Here is an 18261-nt window from a genome sequence, read left to right as displayed (position 1 = left end):
CCGGCCCGCTAGCTTTCTGAACGCCGTGTCTCCCGCTCGCCTAGCATAGTAGCGACTACCGAATGGCTCCCTGACTCACCTATTGCTGCTCATTGGACCCTATGATCACTCAGCTACACAGCTGATGCCTGCTGGACTGTTCACTAACAAGGTACATCATTTTGTTTATATGTGGGACCTCGAACTCAGGTCCTGTGTGTACCTAACTGACCCGCTCTGCCCATTCATCGTCATTTACCCATTGTTGTCTTAGCTCTCCTGATCAACTCCTGTGATTGCTTATGCCTCTCTCTAATGTCAACTGCTACTACAGTTAGTTCTTATTGTTTATTTCAGATAAAGCACTGGTTCTATCTTGCAGTCGAGTTGTAAATGAGAACTTGTTCTCAACTGGCCTACCTGGTAAATAAAGGTGAAATAAAAAATAAAAAAAATAAAATGTACTTACTTATAGCAACCATCATTCTTCATGTTTTTTGTAAAATGGTTGACTTATGATTTTTATTTTACTTGAAATCTAGTGTGTTGAACATGCAGTGTTTTTTGTTCAAATATAACTTTGTCTTATTAAAGAATGGTATAACAACTTGTTCTTATTAAGTAATGTATAACAACTGTTCTTATTAAAGTAATGGTATAACAACTGTTCTTATTAAAGGTAATGGTAAACAACCTGTCATATTAAAGGTAATGTATAACTACTTGTTCTATTAAAGGTAATGGTATAACAACTCTTTGTGATAGGAGCCATGTTCACACTTTCAACAACATCATTTCTAGAAATCAGCCCAACTCTATGTAAGATCAATGCCGTTCATCATAACCAAATGCCAACCAATCACATTTGGGTTGTACAAATCCGGAGGCATGGAAGAGAGAGGGGGTGTCTCCCTATACGCCCTCTCTCACACAGCCATCCCCCGATTCTCTCCTACCCCCCTCACCCCCACCACCCACCCCCTCTCCCAGAAGCAGATCTCAATTACATGGGTGAGTGTGCCTTTCTGGCCCAACAAAAGAAAAATCCGGCTGGTTGGGATGGAAACTGGACGGGGGGAGACAGAGTCAGAGAGACCAGTGGTTGAGCCCCCCCCCCCCCCCCCACCCCCCATAACACTCATCCTCGCAAACACACACACATACACACACCCACACAACTTGAATGCTAGATAGAAGCCTACTTCACCCATCCCTTTTTCAAAAACCCAGATGCTTGCCTACTAGACACTAGACACTTCAATCAAGAGATACCAGGGAGTGGACCTTAGACGGTAAGAGCTTGAGAAATGGCAACATTTGTTTAAAAAACATACTCACTTACTTCCATCTATATTAATTGTAAACCACCAACACTGTACATACTTTGCTGTTATGTAACTTATCATGAAAATAATGTTGTGGAGAATTTTTGATTTATTTGACCATATGAGGAGAAAGACAGACGTGGAAAGATTGTTTCGCACGCCATTGAATAGCGTTGGAACACTTGTTGCTTCTGGAGCGGAGTACACAGAGCATTCAAATAGAGCGTGTCACCACTACTGTTAAAGGAACAACTGTGCAATATGCTACACTTTGCTGTGAGTCCATGGAGTCAGACTATGTGCAGTAGGTTTCAGACACGGGTTAGATACACGGTAAATGGCTCTTATACCTCTGTAGTTACACTAATTACTCAAGTAGCAACAGAAGCAATACCTTAATACAATGTTGTTACTCGAGTAACTACGGTGTAACTACACAGGTTTGAGAAACACGGAGTGTGAAGAGCAACTTAAAGTGTCACCAAATACGAATCAACGGTGACATATTACCATAGAGTTGAGTGTCTGAACCAGAGGTATTGTAGATTGCGACAGGTTTTCAATAGGAGATGGATGTAGTGGTTTCAGTGATGCTGTGGCGTGAATATGAAATAGCCAGGAGCTGGCCACTGTGTTGCTTCCACTCCGTCTTCAGAGAGCTGAGATTGTTCCGGTGCCAGGGATGTGTTGACTGTGGAGCAAGAGGCAGACGCATGTATAAAGACAGTTGTTTTTTTGTTAATTTTGGGGTCTAATCCTTTGGATTGTTTGAGAACCTGATGTAATTTGCAGATTATTGGGGTTAATAGTGTGATGATATTGGGATAAAGGGAGTGATAGACAATTCCATCTCAATTCCAGTCAATTCTGAAAGTAAACCAAATTCCAATTCCAATATTTCCTCATTGAAGAGCATTGATGACAATTGGAATTGGAATTTCAATTGAGAATAGACTGAATTCAAATGTAATTGACCCATAGAGAATGATAGAGGACTCTGTCCCATTTTGGCGTCTGTGTGCGCAGAGTCCTCTATTTATATCTATAAATTAMCCCCAACCTTGAACAGTAATTCCTGTCATTGCTTCCTGCATCCTGTCCCAGACTATGTCAGCAGTGACCGCCCAGCCCCTCCCCTTCGGCCGTCTGGAGAGAGAGAAGCACATCGAGAGGTTCTTCAGAGCCTTCCACAGTCGAAGGAGGCTCTCCGCCGATCCCCAGAGTTTGTCTTGCTCCATACCCCACCACGGGCCACCTGACCTGGGCTCAGAGGACCAGCAGCTGGGCCTCGGCCCTGGTCAAGGGGAGAATGGCCACGTGAGGCCCAGGGCTTCTGGAGGGCCAGAGATAGCAGGGGAGCATTGGTTGAATGGTGCGGGTGGACAGGAGGGTCTGGCTCTCCTGGACGCAGTCAGCCAACTACGTATCACAGCTAGGCCAGAGCTGCAAGGTTTGTGCAACTTCATGTGTGACATATACAGTTACATCAGAGGAAAGAATGATTTTCTGCCAACAATTTGCCTATTGATTCTATGAGACACGGTATGATGTGTGTATTAGTGATAGTCCTTCTGACCTGGTCATGTCATGCTGCTGTGTTCCAGGTCCACAATGTGTGTCCCGCAGGACCTACAGCATTGCCACCGGGGACAGCAGTGAGCAGCTCTTTGTGGCTGTAGAAGGTACAACAATAACAGTAACATGCAGCCATTACACTTATAGATCCTGAATGTGTCTGCAGACAGACAGAGCTGTGGCCATAGAATAGAATAGTATCTATAGAATAGAAATTCTAGAATAMAATTTTATTGCCCATCTGGGATGTACATTTTTCTGGTTACCATTTCATTATTGAAACTGGGCCCTCTGTGTTTCTCCTTCTCAGAGAGTTCCTGTATGTGTCTGCAGTGCTGCGGCCCGGCCCGGTCCTGCTCCCTACAAGGTTTTGACCGCCAGGCCCGCCAGGTCTTCCTGTTTGAAAGACCCCTCAGGGTGGACGCGTGCTGCCTTGGCTGCTGCTTGATGGAAATGAGGGTCTACACCCCCCAACGGCAGCTCTTAGGGAGCGTACGGCAGAGGTATGTCTATCCTGAAATCAACCTCCAACCTCTACCTCTCTCCCAGAATATTTCTCACATTTATCCCTACCCCCACTCACTCCAGAATCAAAACGCTGTGCAACGGACAACGAAAAGAGTGTTTGTTAATGTTCAGATAGTCTCTCCATTTCAGACTATTTCTTCTTTTGGGGCTTAATGAATACGACCCAGGACTGTAAATAGAATGGGTGGTGCTCCTCTCTCCTCTCTCCTCACTCCCCACTCCCACCCAGTCTCCAGGGAGGCTAAACTGGGGGGAGTTAGCACATAGCACAGCTGTCTAGATGGATGGAGCCAGGCTAACCTAGGTCGCTGGTGTCCTGGGTGGGGAGGAATGTGGCTTCATTCCTGCTAGGAAAAACAGCTTTGTGTCTGGCGGCTGCGCCTCTTGTTTTCCCTCATTACATCACCGTTTCCACACCACTCAATCAAAATGGTGGCTAATTTAGTGGAAAAAATGGTAAAGACTAGGCCTAGTTATTTTTGACCAAATGCCCAACCTCTCTCTATCGTTTCCTCTATTTCTCTCTCTCTCTCGCTCTCTCTGAAATGCCCAAACTCTCTCTTGCGTTCCCTCGCTCTCTCTGAAATGCCCAACCTCTCTCTTGCGTTCCCTCTCTCTTTCCCTCGCTCTCTCTCTGAAATGCTGACCCTCTCTCTCCCAAGTATTTCTCTAGGGTTAGAAGAGGTCTCCTTTGTGTGTTTATTTAGTAGAGCTTGCAGACAAGGCCACCAGAATCACTGTATCCAATTAACAGAGCTCAGAGCAAAGTAGAAGTTTGAATTAGATCTGTGTTGTATCTCTATTCTACAGTATGGAGGGGTCACCCCGGTAGACCTCTTATGACACCAAGTGGACAATGGTCTCAGTMGTGCAATGCAATAGAAAACTGACCAGCTGAAACCTTGATCATCCATCCGACCATGCAACCAATCAACCCACACTAGGAAATACAAAAAAACAAGATCAATCACCACCCAGGATTGGTCTCTTATCAGCGTCTGTGAGTGGGTGCAGGAGGGGTTGTGTGTTCACCAGTTGTACCTGTTAACAGATGGAGTATGTTCACCCCTCTCCTGGAAGTGTGTGATTCCGATGGAACCGCCACTGTAAGAATCCAGGGATCGTGCTGCCCCTACCGATGCCTCTCTAACCAAGAATTCCAGGTCATTATCATTTCAGGCCATTACCAGCCATTATCTGATTGACTTTGATTGGTCGGATATTTGGTTGATTATCATATTATTTAACTCATTTTTGAATAATTATTTCAGTAGATAATTTATGCCATATGCAAATATCTGTTTCACCATTTCCATTCTACTGTATGCATTTTTATCTCTTTGTCAAACATCAGGTGGTCTCAGCCATCGGTGAGAAAATTGGCTCCATATGGAAGAAATGGCCTGGGTTTAACGAAGAATGCAACATGGATCATGAATACTTTGGGTTAGAGGGTGAGCTTTCCTTCGTTTACACCCGAAGCCATATAGCTAAACCTTGGCTTAATAGCTTTACCTTAAAAACAAATAGAAGTATCTACTGTTCGAGAACACTGCAAAAACCCCTCTCCTCCTAAAACCTCTTAATCCTGCAGTTCCACAGGATATGACATCACAGACCAAACTTCTTCTGCTGGCGGCCACGTTCCTACTGGTAAGCATGAAGAAAAACTCTCCCACAAAAAACTACCCAGATAAAATACTGTGGGAATCAATGAATACAACGTGAATCTGACCTGGGGACGCAAACTCTGTACTAGAGGTCAACCGATTAATCGGAATGTCCGATTAATTAGGGCCGATTTCAAGTTTTCATAACAATCGGAAATCGGTAATGCTGGACGCCGATTTTGCCGTTGTTTTTTTTACACCTTTATTTAACTAGGCAAGTCAGTTAAGAACACATTCTATTTTCAATGACGGCCTAGGAACGGTGGGTTAACTGCCTTGTTCAGGGGCAGAACGACAGATTTTTACCTTATCAGCTCAGGGATTCAATCTTGCAACCTTACAGTTAACTAGTCCAACGCTCTAACCACCTGCCTCACGAGGAGCCCGCCTGTTACGCGAATGCAGTAAGCCAAGGTAAGTTGCTAGCTAGCATTAAACTTATCTTATAAAAAACAATCAATCAATCAATCATAATCACTAATTATAACTACACATGGTTGATGATATTACTAGTTTATCTAGCGTGTCCTGCGTTGCATATAATCGATGCAGTGCGCATTCGCGAAAAAGGACTGTCGTTGCTCCAACGTGTACCTAACCATAAACATCAATGCCTTTCTTAAAGTCAATACACAGAAGTATATATTTTTAAACCTGCATATTTAGCTAAAAGAAATCCAGGTTAGCAGGCAATATTAACCAGGTGAAATTGTGTCACTTCTCTTGCGTTCATTGCACGCAGAGTCAGGGTATATGCAACAGTTTGGGCCGCTTGGCTCATTGCGAACTAATTTGCCAGAATTTTACGTAATTATGACATAACATTGAAGGTTGTGCAATGTAACAGGAATATTTAGACTTATGGATGCCACCCGTTAGATAAAATACGGAACGGTTCCGTATTTCACTAAAAGAATAAACGTTTTGTTTTTGAGATTATAGTTTCCGGATTCGACCATATTAATGACCTAAGGCTCATATTTCTGTGTGTTATTATGTTATAATTAAGTCTATGATTTGATAGAGCAGTCTGACTGAGCGATGGTAGGCACCAGCAGGCTCGTAAGCATTCATTCAAACAGCACTTTCGTGCGTATTGCCAGCAGCTCTTCGCAATGCTTCAAGCATTGCGCTGTTTATGACTTCAAGCCTATCAACTCCCGAGATTAGGCTGGTGTAACCGATGTGAAATGGCTAGCTAGTTAGTGAGGTGTGCGCTAATAGCGTTTCAAACGTCACTCGCMCTGAGACTTGGAGTAGTTGTTCCCCTTGCTCTGCATGAGTAACACTGCTTCGAGGGTGGCTGTTGTCGATGTGTTCCTGGTTCGAGCCCAGGTAGCGGCGAGGAGAGGGATGGAAGCTATACTGTTACACTGGCAATACTAAAGTGCCTATAAGAACATCCAATAGTCAAAGGTATATGAAATACAAATCATATAGAGAGAAATAGTCCTATAATTCCTATAATAACTACAACCAAAAACTTCTTACCTGGGAATATTGAAGACTCATGTTAAAAGGAACCACCAGCTTTCATATGTTCTCATGTTCTGAGCAAGGAACTTAAACGTTAGCTTTCTTACATGGCACATATTGCACTTTTACTTTCTTCTCCAACACTTTGTTTTTGCATTATTTAAACCAAATTGAACATGTTTCATTATTTATTTAAGGCTAAATTGATTTTATTTATGTATTATATTAAGTTAAAATAAGTGTTCATTCAGTATTGTTGTAATTGTCATTATTACAAATAAATCTGAAAAAATCGGCCGATTAATCGTTATCGGCTTTTTTGGGTCCTCCAATAATGGGTATCAGTATCGGCGTTGAAAAATCATAATCGGTCGACCTCTACTCTCTGTACTCCCTACATTGACCATTCCATCTCTCTCTCTCTCATTCTCTCCCTCTCTCTTTAGAATTATATGTTCTTTGAGATGAGCTGAACTGAACTGGCACCAGACAATCAGAGATGAGAAAATGTAGGTAATCAAAAGTGGACCATGAGAACTGCAGAGGTCAAATGACCATCGGCGAGTTTCACAGCTTCGCCCGATGCCACGCCGCAGCATCATCAGAGATGATGAACACATGGACAGTTGTTTGGGGGAGGGGTGCAAATGTTAGCGACACCAAAGATGTACTAGTCTGCATGGCATGACCTCCTTTCCTTTATTTAGTTCTCATTTAGTTGTCCTAGTAGAAGAGATACATCCAATTAAACTTAATAGATACCTTGCATTGGCTTATGCTCCCATCACAACAATTTGACTGACTGACAATCAGTTCATACTATCTTTGTTTGGAAAGATACATGTTTTCCTCATCATACATATGCCACCGGTGACATCACAGAATAGAACACTGAAGCCATTGGTTAGCAGCAGATGCATAATCAACATTTATTGCTATAATCCATCAGGTGTATATCCATCAGACAGTACTTTCCTCATTTTGACAAGACACCCTTTTTCCAGCACCACCCACCCAATCCTAGGCAGTATATCATCAGAGGGGAGAAGATAGAAGGAGCCCCAAGCTCTGGCCTGGGACCAGTTTCTGTTCTGTAGCACTAAATGGTGAGGGGGTCAGATGAGCTGATTCCAGGTCAGTGTTCAGGGACTCCTTCTACCCGGGGGAAATATCACAGCAGGGCCACCATTCTAGCCTGGTCCCAGATCTGTTTGTGATTTTGACTAACTCCATGATCATTGTCAAGCCAAACTGTTTTGCATGACAATTCCAAAAGGAGTTGGCAAGAGAGCGGAAACAGACTGACACCCAGGCTACCACCATTCCACACTGGAGAGATTATGTTGTCACAGATAACATTGTTACAACATTATTACATTGTTGTTAAAGTTGTAATGTTATGTCCATCTTCACTGTGGGATCTTGAAAGGCATTTTGAATGTTTAATCTGGGTTGGGTCCGTCTCGAGGCCAGGCACAGTGATATAGGCAGCTAGGCAGTCCATTCTAAAGAGGCCGTTTCACGTTACCCGCAGTCCCCCTTTAGGATGGTCCCCATCCTTTGGGTTGAAGACTTCCTGGTCAAAGGTAAAGAATCCTGTTCTCGATTCTCGTTAAGTAAATAGATTTCTCAAAAGGACATATCTTTTTCTAGAAATATATTTTTGCACGCAATAATATTTCTAGTTTAAATGACTAGAGGCATTGTAGTTAAAATACTGCACTATAATAAAATAACTTCCACCTGCAACCCTGTTTAGTTTCAGAGTAAAAAAAAAAACAGATACATTTTCTCTGCTGTACATTTAAAACTCTACCAGAGGGAACTGTGATTGTGCTACACAATGATGAATATTCTGTATCTACCTATTTATGGGAAGGGTTTGGTTTAATATTCTGTTAGAAGAAGATTCCGTCAACAGTCATTGGCCAAAGTCTCCCTCTGTTGGCAGATCAGGGACAGTGTAGCTCGAAAAAATACACCCACTGAGGTTTCATTCATCTCTGACTGGCAGGCAGATGAAAAACCATTTTTCTTATTTGCTCCAACAAACCGACAAACCGGCTTGGTTCCGTGTTCTGTAGAGTGGATTTTCTTTTTCAGTTAAGTTCAAATGGGTTCCATGAGCCATAGAAAGGAAGGAATGCTCTTTTGCCACTGTCCCCCCCTCTCTTTCTCTATCTCTCCCTCGCTGTCGCCATGTAAAACAGTACTGATCCTTAAAAAGGTATTATTCCTCCGGATTTCATCCAAAAGACACTACACACAAATCTAGAGATATGAGAGAGAGACAAACATAAACAGAGACAGTTAGGTTATTGAAACACTCAGTTCCTATAATTGACTACTAGCGTACTAATACAGTAGTACTAATAATAGTACTGATCATGACTAGTGTCATGATTTCCATGCACAGACACACAACAGAAGTAAGAACATGAGGCAAGCCAGTGTGTGCATGTAGGAATATGAATTAAGACATAGCAGCTCCTACCCTTGGCAGAAACTCACAGCTTTGGAGACTAGCGACCACCAACAGCGTTCACCAGACCATGGAAGTCCTCCCAGGCCCTGAGAACAGACAGAACCCCCCCCCCAGGTATCACAGACTGTGTTAGCCTACTGAGCTAAAGCCTAGTAGCTCAGGCATTAGCTCTGTGTTTGTGTGTGTGTGTGTATTTACTTGATGCTGTCGGTGTGTGTCTTGTACTCCATAATGGTGTTGGGGGGTAGGTTGAGGACCCTACGTAGAGTGTCTCTGATCCGGGTAATGGTGGACTGGTCACTGGCTGTCTTGTTCCAGATGGAGATTATGTCCTCCTGGAGGAAAGACATGAGGGAAGCATAGTGTTGGCAACAATAGACACTGGAACAGTGAATGTGTGTGTGTGTGCGTGTGTTTGCACGTCCGGCTCGATGTATGTGTGTACCTGGAAGCGTACAGACACCACAGCGCCACAGATCTCCTCCCCCACCATAAACTGTTCCCCCAGCATGGCCAGAATCAGATTCTCCCAGCAACGAGACGCCAGGCCCTTCCTCAGCCGGATGATCCACTTCCCACCTAGCTTATTAGCGTCGTCCTAGAGAGACACAGAGAGAAGATAGACACGGGCATTAGGCAGGAAACAAATATGTCATGTTCATTAGGGCACACCAAAACAAAACATTCTGCAATTGAAAAGGAAAATGAGCATTCCTTATTAGTTTAGGCAGTCCCTTTCTGATCCCGTCTGTTTTCTTCTATTTGCTTCCTAATGAATACAACCCTGGTAATGGTATAACATTATAAACAGGTGAAGACAGTGATCTAAGGTCAGCTTGAGTGAGCTCATAAAGGTAAGGATAGATCAAAAGATTACAGGAAGCGAGACATCCCACTCCCCCAATTAAAAGAAAATGAACTAAGTAGACAAGACCCAGCTGCTATCGCATTGGTGTCTATGGGAGAGCCAGCCACTTAAGTAGACAGAAATGTTCAATGGTAAACGGCCTGAGTGAACTATCTCCATTTATCCACCATCTTTGCTACCCACCTCCCACATGGGTTTAATCCCTTCCTTGAAAAGGTGGAAGTCGCTGTGGCCCGTCAGGTCGCCCGGACGGATCATGTGACTGTAGAAACGCCAGAACTGCTCCACCTGGTGGACCGGAGGACAGAATTAGTCTAGAACCCTAGATCCATACTAAACTAGATCAGCTGAGTCTAGAAACTGCAAAGGTGAAAGGCAAAGAACAATGGTTCCCAATAGGGACTGACCGAGGCAAAGCTGCCGATCTGTTTGATGTTGGATTCGTAACTCTGGGTGCTGGCAGGCCGGCCGGGGGTGCGTCTGGAGTACCAGAAGGAGTAGTTATACTGGAGGGGGTGCTCCCCTACCCCTGGAACTGCAATCTGAACAACAGAGCAGAGAAGAGACAAGATACGGTCATTTAGCAGGCACTTTTATCCTAAAGTAACTTATCCTTTATTTAATTAGGCAAGTCAGTTAAGAACAAATTCTTATTTACAATGAAGGCCTACCACGACCAAACCTGGACAATTGTGCACCGCTCTATGGGACTCCCAATCACGGCCGGATGTAGTACAGCCTGGATTCGAACCAGGGACTGTAGAGACGCCTCTTGCACTGAGATGCAGAGCCTTAGACCACTGCGCCACTTATTCACACTTACAGTGCCTTCAGAAAGTATTCACCCCTTGACTTTTTCCATATTTTGTTGTGTTAGAGCCTGAATTTATTAAATATATTTATATATATCACTGACCTACAAACAATATCTCCTTATTGTCAAAGTGGAATTATCTTTTTCTAAAAGTTTGTTAATTAATAAAAAATGAAAAGCTGATATGTCTTGAGTCAATAAATATTAAACCCCTTTGTTATGGCAAGCCAAAATAAGTAAAAATGTCCTTAACAAGTCACAGAATAAGTTGCATGGATTCACTCTGTGTGCAATAATATCGTTTAACATTATTTTTTATGACTACCTCATCTCTGTACTCCACACATACAGATAATTGTCAGGTCCCTCAGTCGAGCAGTGAATTTCAAATACAGATTCAACCACAAAGACCAGGGAGGCTTTCCATTGCCTCGCAAAGAAGGGCACCTATTGGTAGATGGGGGAAAAAATGAACAGACATGGAATATCCCTTGCACATGGCGAAGTTATTAATTACACTTTGGATGGTGTATCAGTACACCCAGTCACTCCAAAGATACAGGCGTCCTTCCTAACTCAGTTGCTGGAGAGGAAGGAAACCGCTCAGGGATTTCACCATGAGGCCAATGGTGACTTTAAAACAGTTACAGAGTTTAATGGCTGTGATATGAGAAAGCTGAGACTGGATCAACAACATTGTAGTTACTCCACAATACTAACCCAATTGGCAGAGTGAAAAGAAGGAAGCCTGTACAGAATACACATATTCCAAAACATGCATCTTGTTTGCAACAAGGCACTAAAGGAATCTTGCAAAAACATGGGGCAAATCCAATACAACACATTACTGAGTACCACTCTCCATATTTTCAAGCATAGTGGTGGCTGCATCATGTTTTGGGTATGTTTGGAGTAAAAAAAGAAACGGAATGGAGCTAAGCACAGGCAAAATCCTAGAGTAAAACCTTGTTCAGTCTGCTTTCCACCAGACACAGAGAGATGAATTCATCTTTCAGCAGGAAAATAACCTAAAACACAAGGCCAAATCTTCACTGGAGTTGCTTACCAAGAAGACAGTGAATGTTTCTGAATGGCCGAGTTACAGTTTTGACTTAAATCAACTTGAAAATCTTTGGCAAGACCAGAAAATTGTTGTCTAACAATGATCAACAACCAATTTAACAGAGCTTGAAGAATTTTGAAAAGAATAAAGGGCAAATGTTGCACAATCCAGGTGTGGAATGCTCTTATAGACTTACCCAGAAAGACTCACAACTGTATTCACTGCCAAAGGTGCTTCTACAAAGTACTGACTCAAGGGTGTGAATACTTATGTAAATTKGATATTTATGTAGTTATTTTCGATTAATTTCCCAAAATTTATAAAAACATGTTTTCACTTTATCATTATGGGGTATTGTGTGCAGATGGGTGAGATAAAAAAAAATATTGAATAGATTTGGAATTCAGGCTGTAACACAACAAAATGTGGAATAAGTCAAGGGGTATGAATACTTTCTGAAGTCATGATAACTCCTTTATTCAGTACACCATATGAGGCAGGAATTGTACTCATAAAGCTTGAAGTTCAGATATCAACATTGTGCTCCAAACAGGGCCGGGTTACTGAACGGACATGTGCCCTGGGGCCCACAACCTCCAGGGTCATAAGCAATGGCAAAATGTGTTGAATTGCAGGAAATTTGCTTCAAAACTGTAACATTTTCTCTCAGCCTCATGGCAAAATTAATAAAATAGCAGGAAATTTGCTTTAACATTTTTAGAAAAATAGCATGAGATTAGCTATAAAACAGCAAATGTTTCACTCTGCCCCATGTGTAGAATTGCAGGAAATTTGTTTTAAAATGTAATATTTTCTGTCAGCCTCATGTCAAAATATGTAGAATAGCGWTATAAAACAGCACATTTTCAATGAAAACAACTTTCTGCCCCCCCCCCCAAAAAAATATATATATATGTGACTTGTTTCAGGAAACCAAAATTGTTTTTTTGGCAGACATTCCTTCTAGAACATGTGAACTTTCATGTGCCTTAATAACAAATGTGTATGCCATCTGTAAATATGAAAACAATTGTAAAATTACGAGCCTAGTTTGTTTAGCCACAGAAAGTCAGGAACCTTCCAGCTAGTCATGATTGGCTGAGATAATGGAAAGGCTGGACATGCCGAGAGATGAGTTCGGATTGGTCTGCCATGTAGCTCGTTTCTGTCTATAACATGAGCTGCTCAGCTTTTAAAAAAAMATATCATGAAGAACTACATAAGTGTTGCTAATGCTCTCCACTTTCTGGAGGATCGAGTTTTGAAATCAGTGGAATACCTGGTGGAAGCAGAGTATGATAGCTAAGGAGATGGAGAAAATTCTGGCGTTTGATTGCAAATAACTGAGGGATTAGAAAATAGAAAAGAAGAATGCTGTTGTATTGTATCTTCAAACTAAGGGCAACCATGGAATCCGTGACAGAGAGGGAGAAGCGTTCATCCATGTATAGCTAGCTACATTTTCAGATATTATACGTTTWAAAAAAAATCWGAAAGTTGTTTTCATTGAAGTTAAAGCGTACTGTTAGCTAGCTTTCTAATGTTAGCCGGCTGTCTCGCTAGCTAACGTTACGTGTATGATCTGTGTATTGATATTATTTGTATTGCAGAGCCATTTGCATTGCTAGTTATAGCCTAATGTTAGCTAGCTAGCTAACATTGAACCTAGCTAGTTGGTTAGCTTTAGCTACCAGCAGATTCATGTAGGGTAGTAACGTTATGAGTTGGGATTATGGTTCATTGTTAAGCTAGCTAGCTATCTACATGTCTAAACAAAAGACTCCACTATGCAAGTACTGTCGACTAACCCCATTCCGTACAAATTTGCGCAACCGTGGCATTCAAACGAGGCTGTAATGAAAACTATTGGGAATGTAGCGACTGTGTTGGCATCAAAATCTGCGGTGTGAACTACGTTTATATTCAAGCGTTGATTGACATGGTAATGGCCCAATAGTATTGGAGAAAAGTTGAAAAAACGGACCCCTCCAACACTACGTTAAATGGTGACGTGTCATGACGTAACGTACAGCACGCATAAACCAACTCATTCTGTGTCGTACAGCTCTCCAACAGGTGTGTAGCGCTTCTCACGCAGTTTAAAATTAAGAAAGGGACAGGGTAATGAGGGATCACTAGTCAATTGTACAACTGAATGCTTTCATTTTTTGCATCATTACCGCAAGCCATCATGACTCTCAAAAGCCGCAACAGCCGCTGTTTACTTCTGAATATAACTTTAGCGCAGCCCTAAAAACCTGATTCAAATTCGACACAAACCCTCAAATAGGTATGCAATGACACATTATATAAACTCCTTATAGTGTTTTATTTACATTTTAGAGGTGATAAGTTGGACAGATCGGGTGAAAAAAGCTGTTTCCCCACACGGCTTATCTCCCCCTTTCCCTATCACGCAGTAGGTTTCACTTGCCCACCCGTCATTTTTTGGGCCGCTAAAATAAGGTCAATTGTACATTACAMCGCTATGTACAGACGTGCATTAGCTTACAGTAACCATTTCATTGTACCGTTTACACCTACTGTATCCCGTGCATGTTACAAATAAACTTTGATTTTATTTGATATAATGTGTGTTTTCCAGAGACGGTAATGTGAAGAACAACATGACCTGCACCAAAGTCAAATTAGGATATAACTTTAGGCCAACGAGACAGTGACCATGTTATAAAATTCTCCGGTAGAATGCCATGCTTATATTTCGTCACACTCACAACCGTAAGCTATTTTCTGTCATTCGCTCGCCATTAACTTGTAAATAATGATCTTGTTGAGAGTTTATTTTCCTGTAATAACGAATACAAATGAGCTAAAGCTAAGATGTTGTCAGCTATATGATGTGGTTAATGTTAGCTAGCTAACAAGCTAGAAACTAAACATTGTTTATAAAGTTGCTTTTAGTTGCCTGGTTTGCTAGATTGACATATACTAAATTTAATTTTAAACTAATGAGTTTATTGGTGTTAAAATACACCAGTTAAGTATTTTGGACCATCATGCAGCCTGTCATTTTTTGTATTTATACTTTTTCATAACGACAAGTTTGATCTCGGACGACAATAGAACATTCATGATGTCACTGTGACAACTGTCTACAGACATGACGATAGACGTAGTATAAACCAGCCTTAAATCTTGAAATCTTTGGTTGTTTAGTACAGTACCATACTCACTCTGTATAGCACATGGCCTCACGTGATTCCTTAAAGAGATGGGTGMGGTTAAGGCTTAATAAGAGGGTGTGAATGATGCTAAATGGGTGTAGACATTAGAAGAGCTCTCCAGTAGGTGTACCAAAACATTTTCTCAAATGTACCAAGAGACATTTTCTCAAAAGTGGGGTTTAAGCTTTATCAACTTTCAAAGCAGAATTACTTTCCATTGTTCCTCGACTGTAGTATATGATATACAATTGTTTTGCTCTGAGTCTCTTCTTTTATCCAATGTTAAAAACACCATTTCAAATTTTGCTACATAAGACTGAATCGAGCCGGTCGGTCACATATATATATTTTCTTTTTGGGGTTGTGGGGTGGTGCCCCGTGGCCCCAAATGCAGTAGTCCGGCCTTGGCTCTAACAAACTGAGCCATCACATCTATAATGTATCTAATTTAGAAAGCATAACAAACAATACATACTGTAGCATTATATTTGGGCGACACACACACCTTCTTCTTGGCAGTGTTCTGATCATTGTCCTCATCATTGTCATTTTTTTCCTTCTCACAGTCTTTCTGTGAGCCTTGATCCTGGTCGTGGTCCCCACTGTCATCATCTTTCAGACTGAACACACAGAATCAAAATCAGGATTGCCTTTATTTGCCAGGTGCACTTATATATACCAGGAATTTGACCTTGTGAGATAATAAACTGAATGCAGACAAAACATATGGAGGATAAACAGTACACAGACAGAATATATAGAGGATAAACAGCATAGATAGAATATATCGAGGAGAGGAAAGGGAAAGGGGATATCTAGTCAGTGAGGAGAATAAGACCATAAGATACTGTACAGAACCTTATCAAAAATACAATGAGGCATCATGACAAGACTAATCCATCCATCCACACAAATTCTGTACTCATACACATAAGCAAAGTATGATATCGAACTGTAATTACTTACAACAATGAAGGTCCTTGTTGAGTACACACTTTGAATAGTCTTATCTAACTAGGTTATTGTAAAATATTAGTATTAGTAAAGTGTTGGTCCCATGTTTCATGAGCTGAAATAAAAGATCCCAGATATTTTCCATATGCACAAAAAGCTTATTTCTCTAAAATGTTTGTTTACAAATTTGTTTACATCCCTGTTAGTGAGCATTTCTCCTTTGCCAAGATAATCCATCCACTTAACAGGTGTGGCAGATCAAGAAGCTGATTAAACAGCATGATAATTACACAGATGCACCTTGTGCTGGGGACAATAAAAGGCCACTCTAAAATGTGCAGTTTTGTCACGCAATACAATGCCACAGATGTCTCAAGTTTTGAGGGAGCGTACAATTGGCATGCTGTCTGCAGGAATGTCCACCAGAGCTGTTGCCAGAGAATTTAAGGTAAATTACTCTACGATAAGCCACCTCCAACATCGTTGTAGAAAATGTTGCAGTACGTCAAACCAGCCTCACAACTGCAAACCACGTGTAACCACGCCAGCCCAGGACCTCCACATCCGGCTTCTTCAACTGCGAGCCACCCGGACAGCTGGTGAAACTGTGGGTTTGCACATCTGAAGAATTTCTGTCAGAAACCATCTCAGGGAAGCTCATCTGAGTGCTCATCGTCCTCACCAGGGTCTTGACCTGACTGCAGTTCGGCATCATAACCGACTTCAGTGGGCAAATGCTCACCTTTGATGGTCACTGGCATGCTGGAGAAGTGTGCTCTTCGGTGTCAACTTTACCGGGCAGATGACAGACATCATGTACTGTATGGTGTCGTGTGGGCGAGCGGTTTAATGATGTCAACGTGTGCCCCATGGTGGAGGTGTGGTTATGCTATGAATAGGCTTAAGCTACGTACAACGAACACAATTGCATTTTATCAATGGCAATTTGAATGCATAGATCCTGAGGCCCATTGTCGTGCCGTTCATCTGCCGCCATCACCTCATGTCGCAAGGATCTGTACACAATTCCTAGAAGCTGAAAATGTCCCAGTCCGTCTACGGCCTGCATACTCACCTGACATGTCACCCATTGAGCATGTTTGGGGTGCTCTGGATCAACGTGTACAACAGTGTGTTCCAGTTCAAGACAACATTCAGCAACTTCTAACAGTCATTGAAAAGGAGCGGGACAACATTCTACAGGCCACAATCAATAGCCTGATCAACTCTATGCGAAGGAGAGGTGTAGCGCTGCATGAGGCAAATGGTGTTCACACCAGATACTGACTGGTTTTCTGATCCACACCCCTACATTTTTTTAAAGGTGTCTGTGACCAACATATGCATATCTGTATTCCCCAAATCCATAGATTAGGGCCCAATTAATTTATTTAAATTGACTGATTTCCTTATATCAACTGTAACTCAGTAAAAACTTTGAAATTGTTGCATGTTGCATTTATATTTTTGTTCAGTGTATATGTACTATGTTATTACATTGTAATAATCACTATATACATGTGAATACTATGGGTCACAGTTGTCAGCTGAAAGTGATTGGCTTTTCATTGCTTGGTATTTGTGTATAGTAACAGGGTCTTGTCAACATCTCTCACTAGCAATGTGGTCGAATGTGCAGTGTTGACAGTTATAAGCATGCACTCACCAGTGCAACATTGTAGCCTCGCCAGTGGCCACTTTAGTGGTTCCAATATACACATAACACGCGGTTGCTTGTCGCTGTCAACGTTTCCATGCGGTATAGCGTATTAACATTTGCTAAATAAAAACCTTTCCCCACCTGTCTCTCCTAAAATAACTAAATGTGATCAGGGGCATGGGGGATAGTTTTAGCCGACTCTGCGCGCACCTGCCGCTGACTTTCAACCACTTGCAAGCCGAGGATTCAGCCACGGCCCGCGGGGCTCGACGCTAAAAGGGCTATCGCAAGAAGGGGCAAGCATTCCCTATTAAACGATTGATTCGTTGTCACCATGAATCTTGTTATGTGAAATGCGTAACTACGATGAGACATGACAAGCACTCGCGTGTCCCCCAGTCCCTGCAAGGCATGCAGACCAGACCGGACACACCTCTTTTTCTCCAAGCAACCCACGAGCAAGGCATAGGCCTAATTGCTCAACGAATTTGCATTCACAGCGGGGCGCCCATTGTCCACCAAATATTCAAAATAGCTTTGATTACTCACGCATCAAATTTGTTGTTCATTATTCTCTAGGTGGGGTGGGAGTCTTCAGTCCGACCACAGCTCCCTGAATTCCGCAGGAACGGCGGCGCGCACGACCGAAGCGGGGGACGCGCGCGTAGGCTACAGTATC

At 42.2% G+C, this 18261-nt stretch overlaps 2 protein-coding genes across 4 annotated transcripts; one reads left to right on the top strand and one right to left on the bottom strand.

Moving 5' to 3' along the window:
• The first annotated feature begins 1185 nt into the window (after window positions 1-1185).
• LOC111958122 (phospholipid scramblase family member 5) lies at window positions 1186-7319 on the top strand. The gene is made up of 8 exons (XM_023979307.1): window positions 1186-1271; window positions 2409-2754; window positions 2909-2986; window positions 3190-3382; window positions 4459-4570; window positions 4762-4861; window positions 5002-5060; window positions 7000-7319. The coding sequence occupies exons 2-8, from the start codon at window positions 2412-2414 to the stop codon at window positions 7024-7026; spliced, it is 912 nt and encodes a 303-aa protein (XP_023835075.1). The 5' UTR covers window positions 1186-1271; window positions 2409-2411; the 3' UTR covers window positions 7027-7319.
• A 134-nt stretch (window positions 7320-7453) lies between these two features.
• Window positions 7454-18239, bottom strand: eif4e2 (eukaryotic translation initiation factor 4E family member 2). 3 transcript variants are annotated; one of them, XM_023979310.1, is made up of 8 exons: window positions 18132-18239; window positions 15444-15588; window positions 10314-10448; window positions 10090-10194; window positions 9484-9636; window positions 9237-9373; window positions 9048-9124; window positions 7454-8824 (listed from the first exon to the last, which is right to left on the bottom strand). In XM_023979310.1, the coding sequence occupies exons 1-7, from the start codon at window positions 18149-18151 to the stop codon at window positions 9076-9078; spliced, it is 744 nt and encodes a 247-aa protein (XP_023835078.1). In that variant the 5' UTR covers window positions 18152-18239; the 3' UTR covers window positions 7454-8824; window positions 9048-9075. The 3 variants fall into 3 exon arrangements, with proteins under 3 accessions (XP_023835078.1, XP_023835079.1, XP_023835080.1); XM_023979311.1 differs by having other exon boundaries at window positions 9065-9124; XM_023979312.1 differs by having other exon boundaries at window positions 15474-15588.
• Between the last annotated feature and the right edge of the window lie 22 nt (window positions 18240-18261).

Source organism: Salvelinus sp. IW2-2015, linkage group LG33, assembly GCF_002910315.2.
Source record: "Salvelinus sp. IW2-2015 linkage group LG33, ASM291031v2, whole genome shotgun sequence".
In the NCBI taxonomy this organism is placed as follows: Eukaryota; Metazoa; Chordata; class Actinopteri; order Salmoniformes; family Salmonidae; genus Salvelinus; species Salvelinus sp. IW2-2015.
Note: the sequence above shows the minus strand (reverse complement) of the source record. Positions and strands in the feature narration are given on the sequence as shown.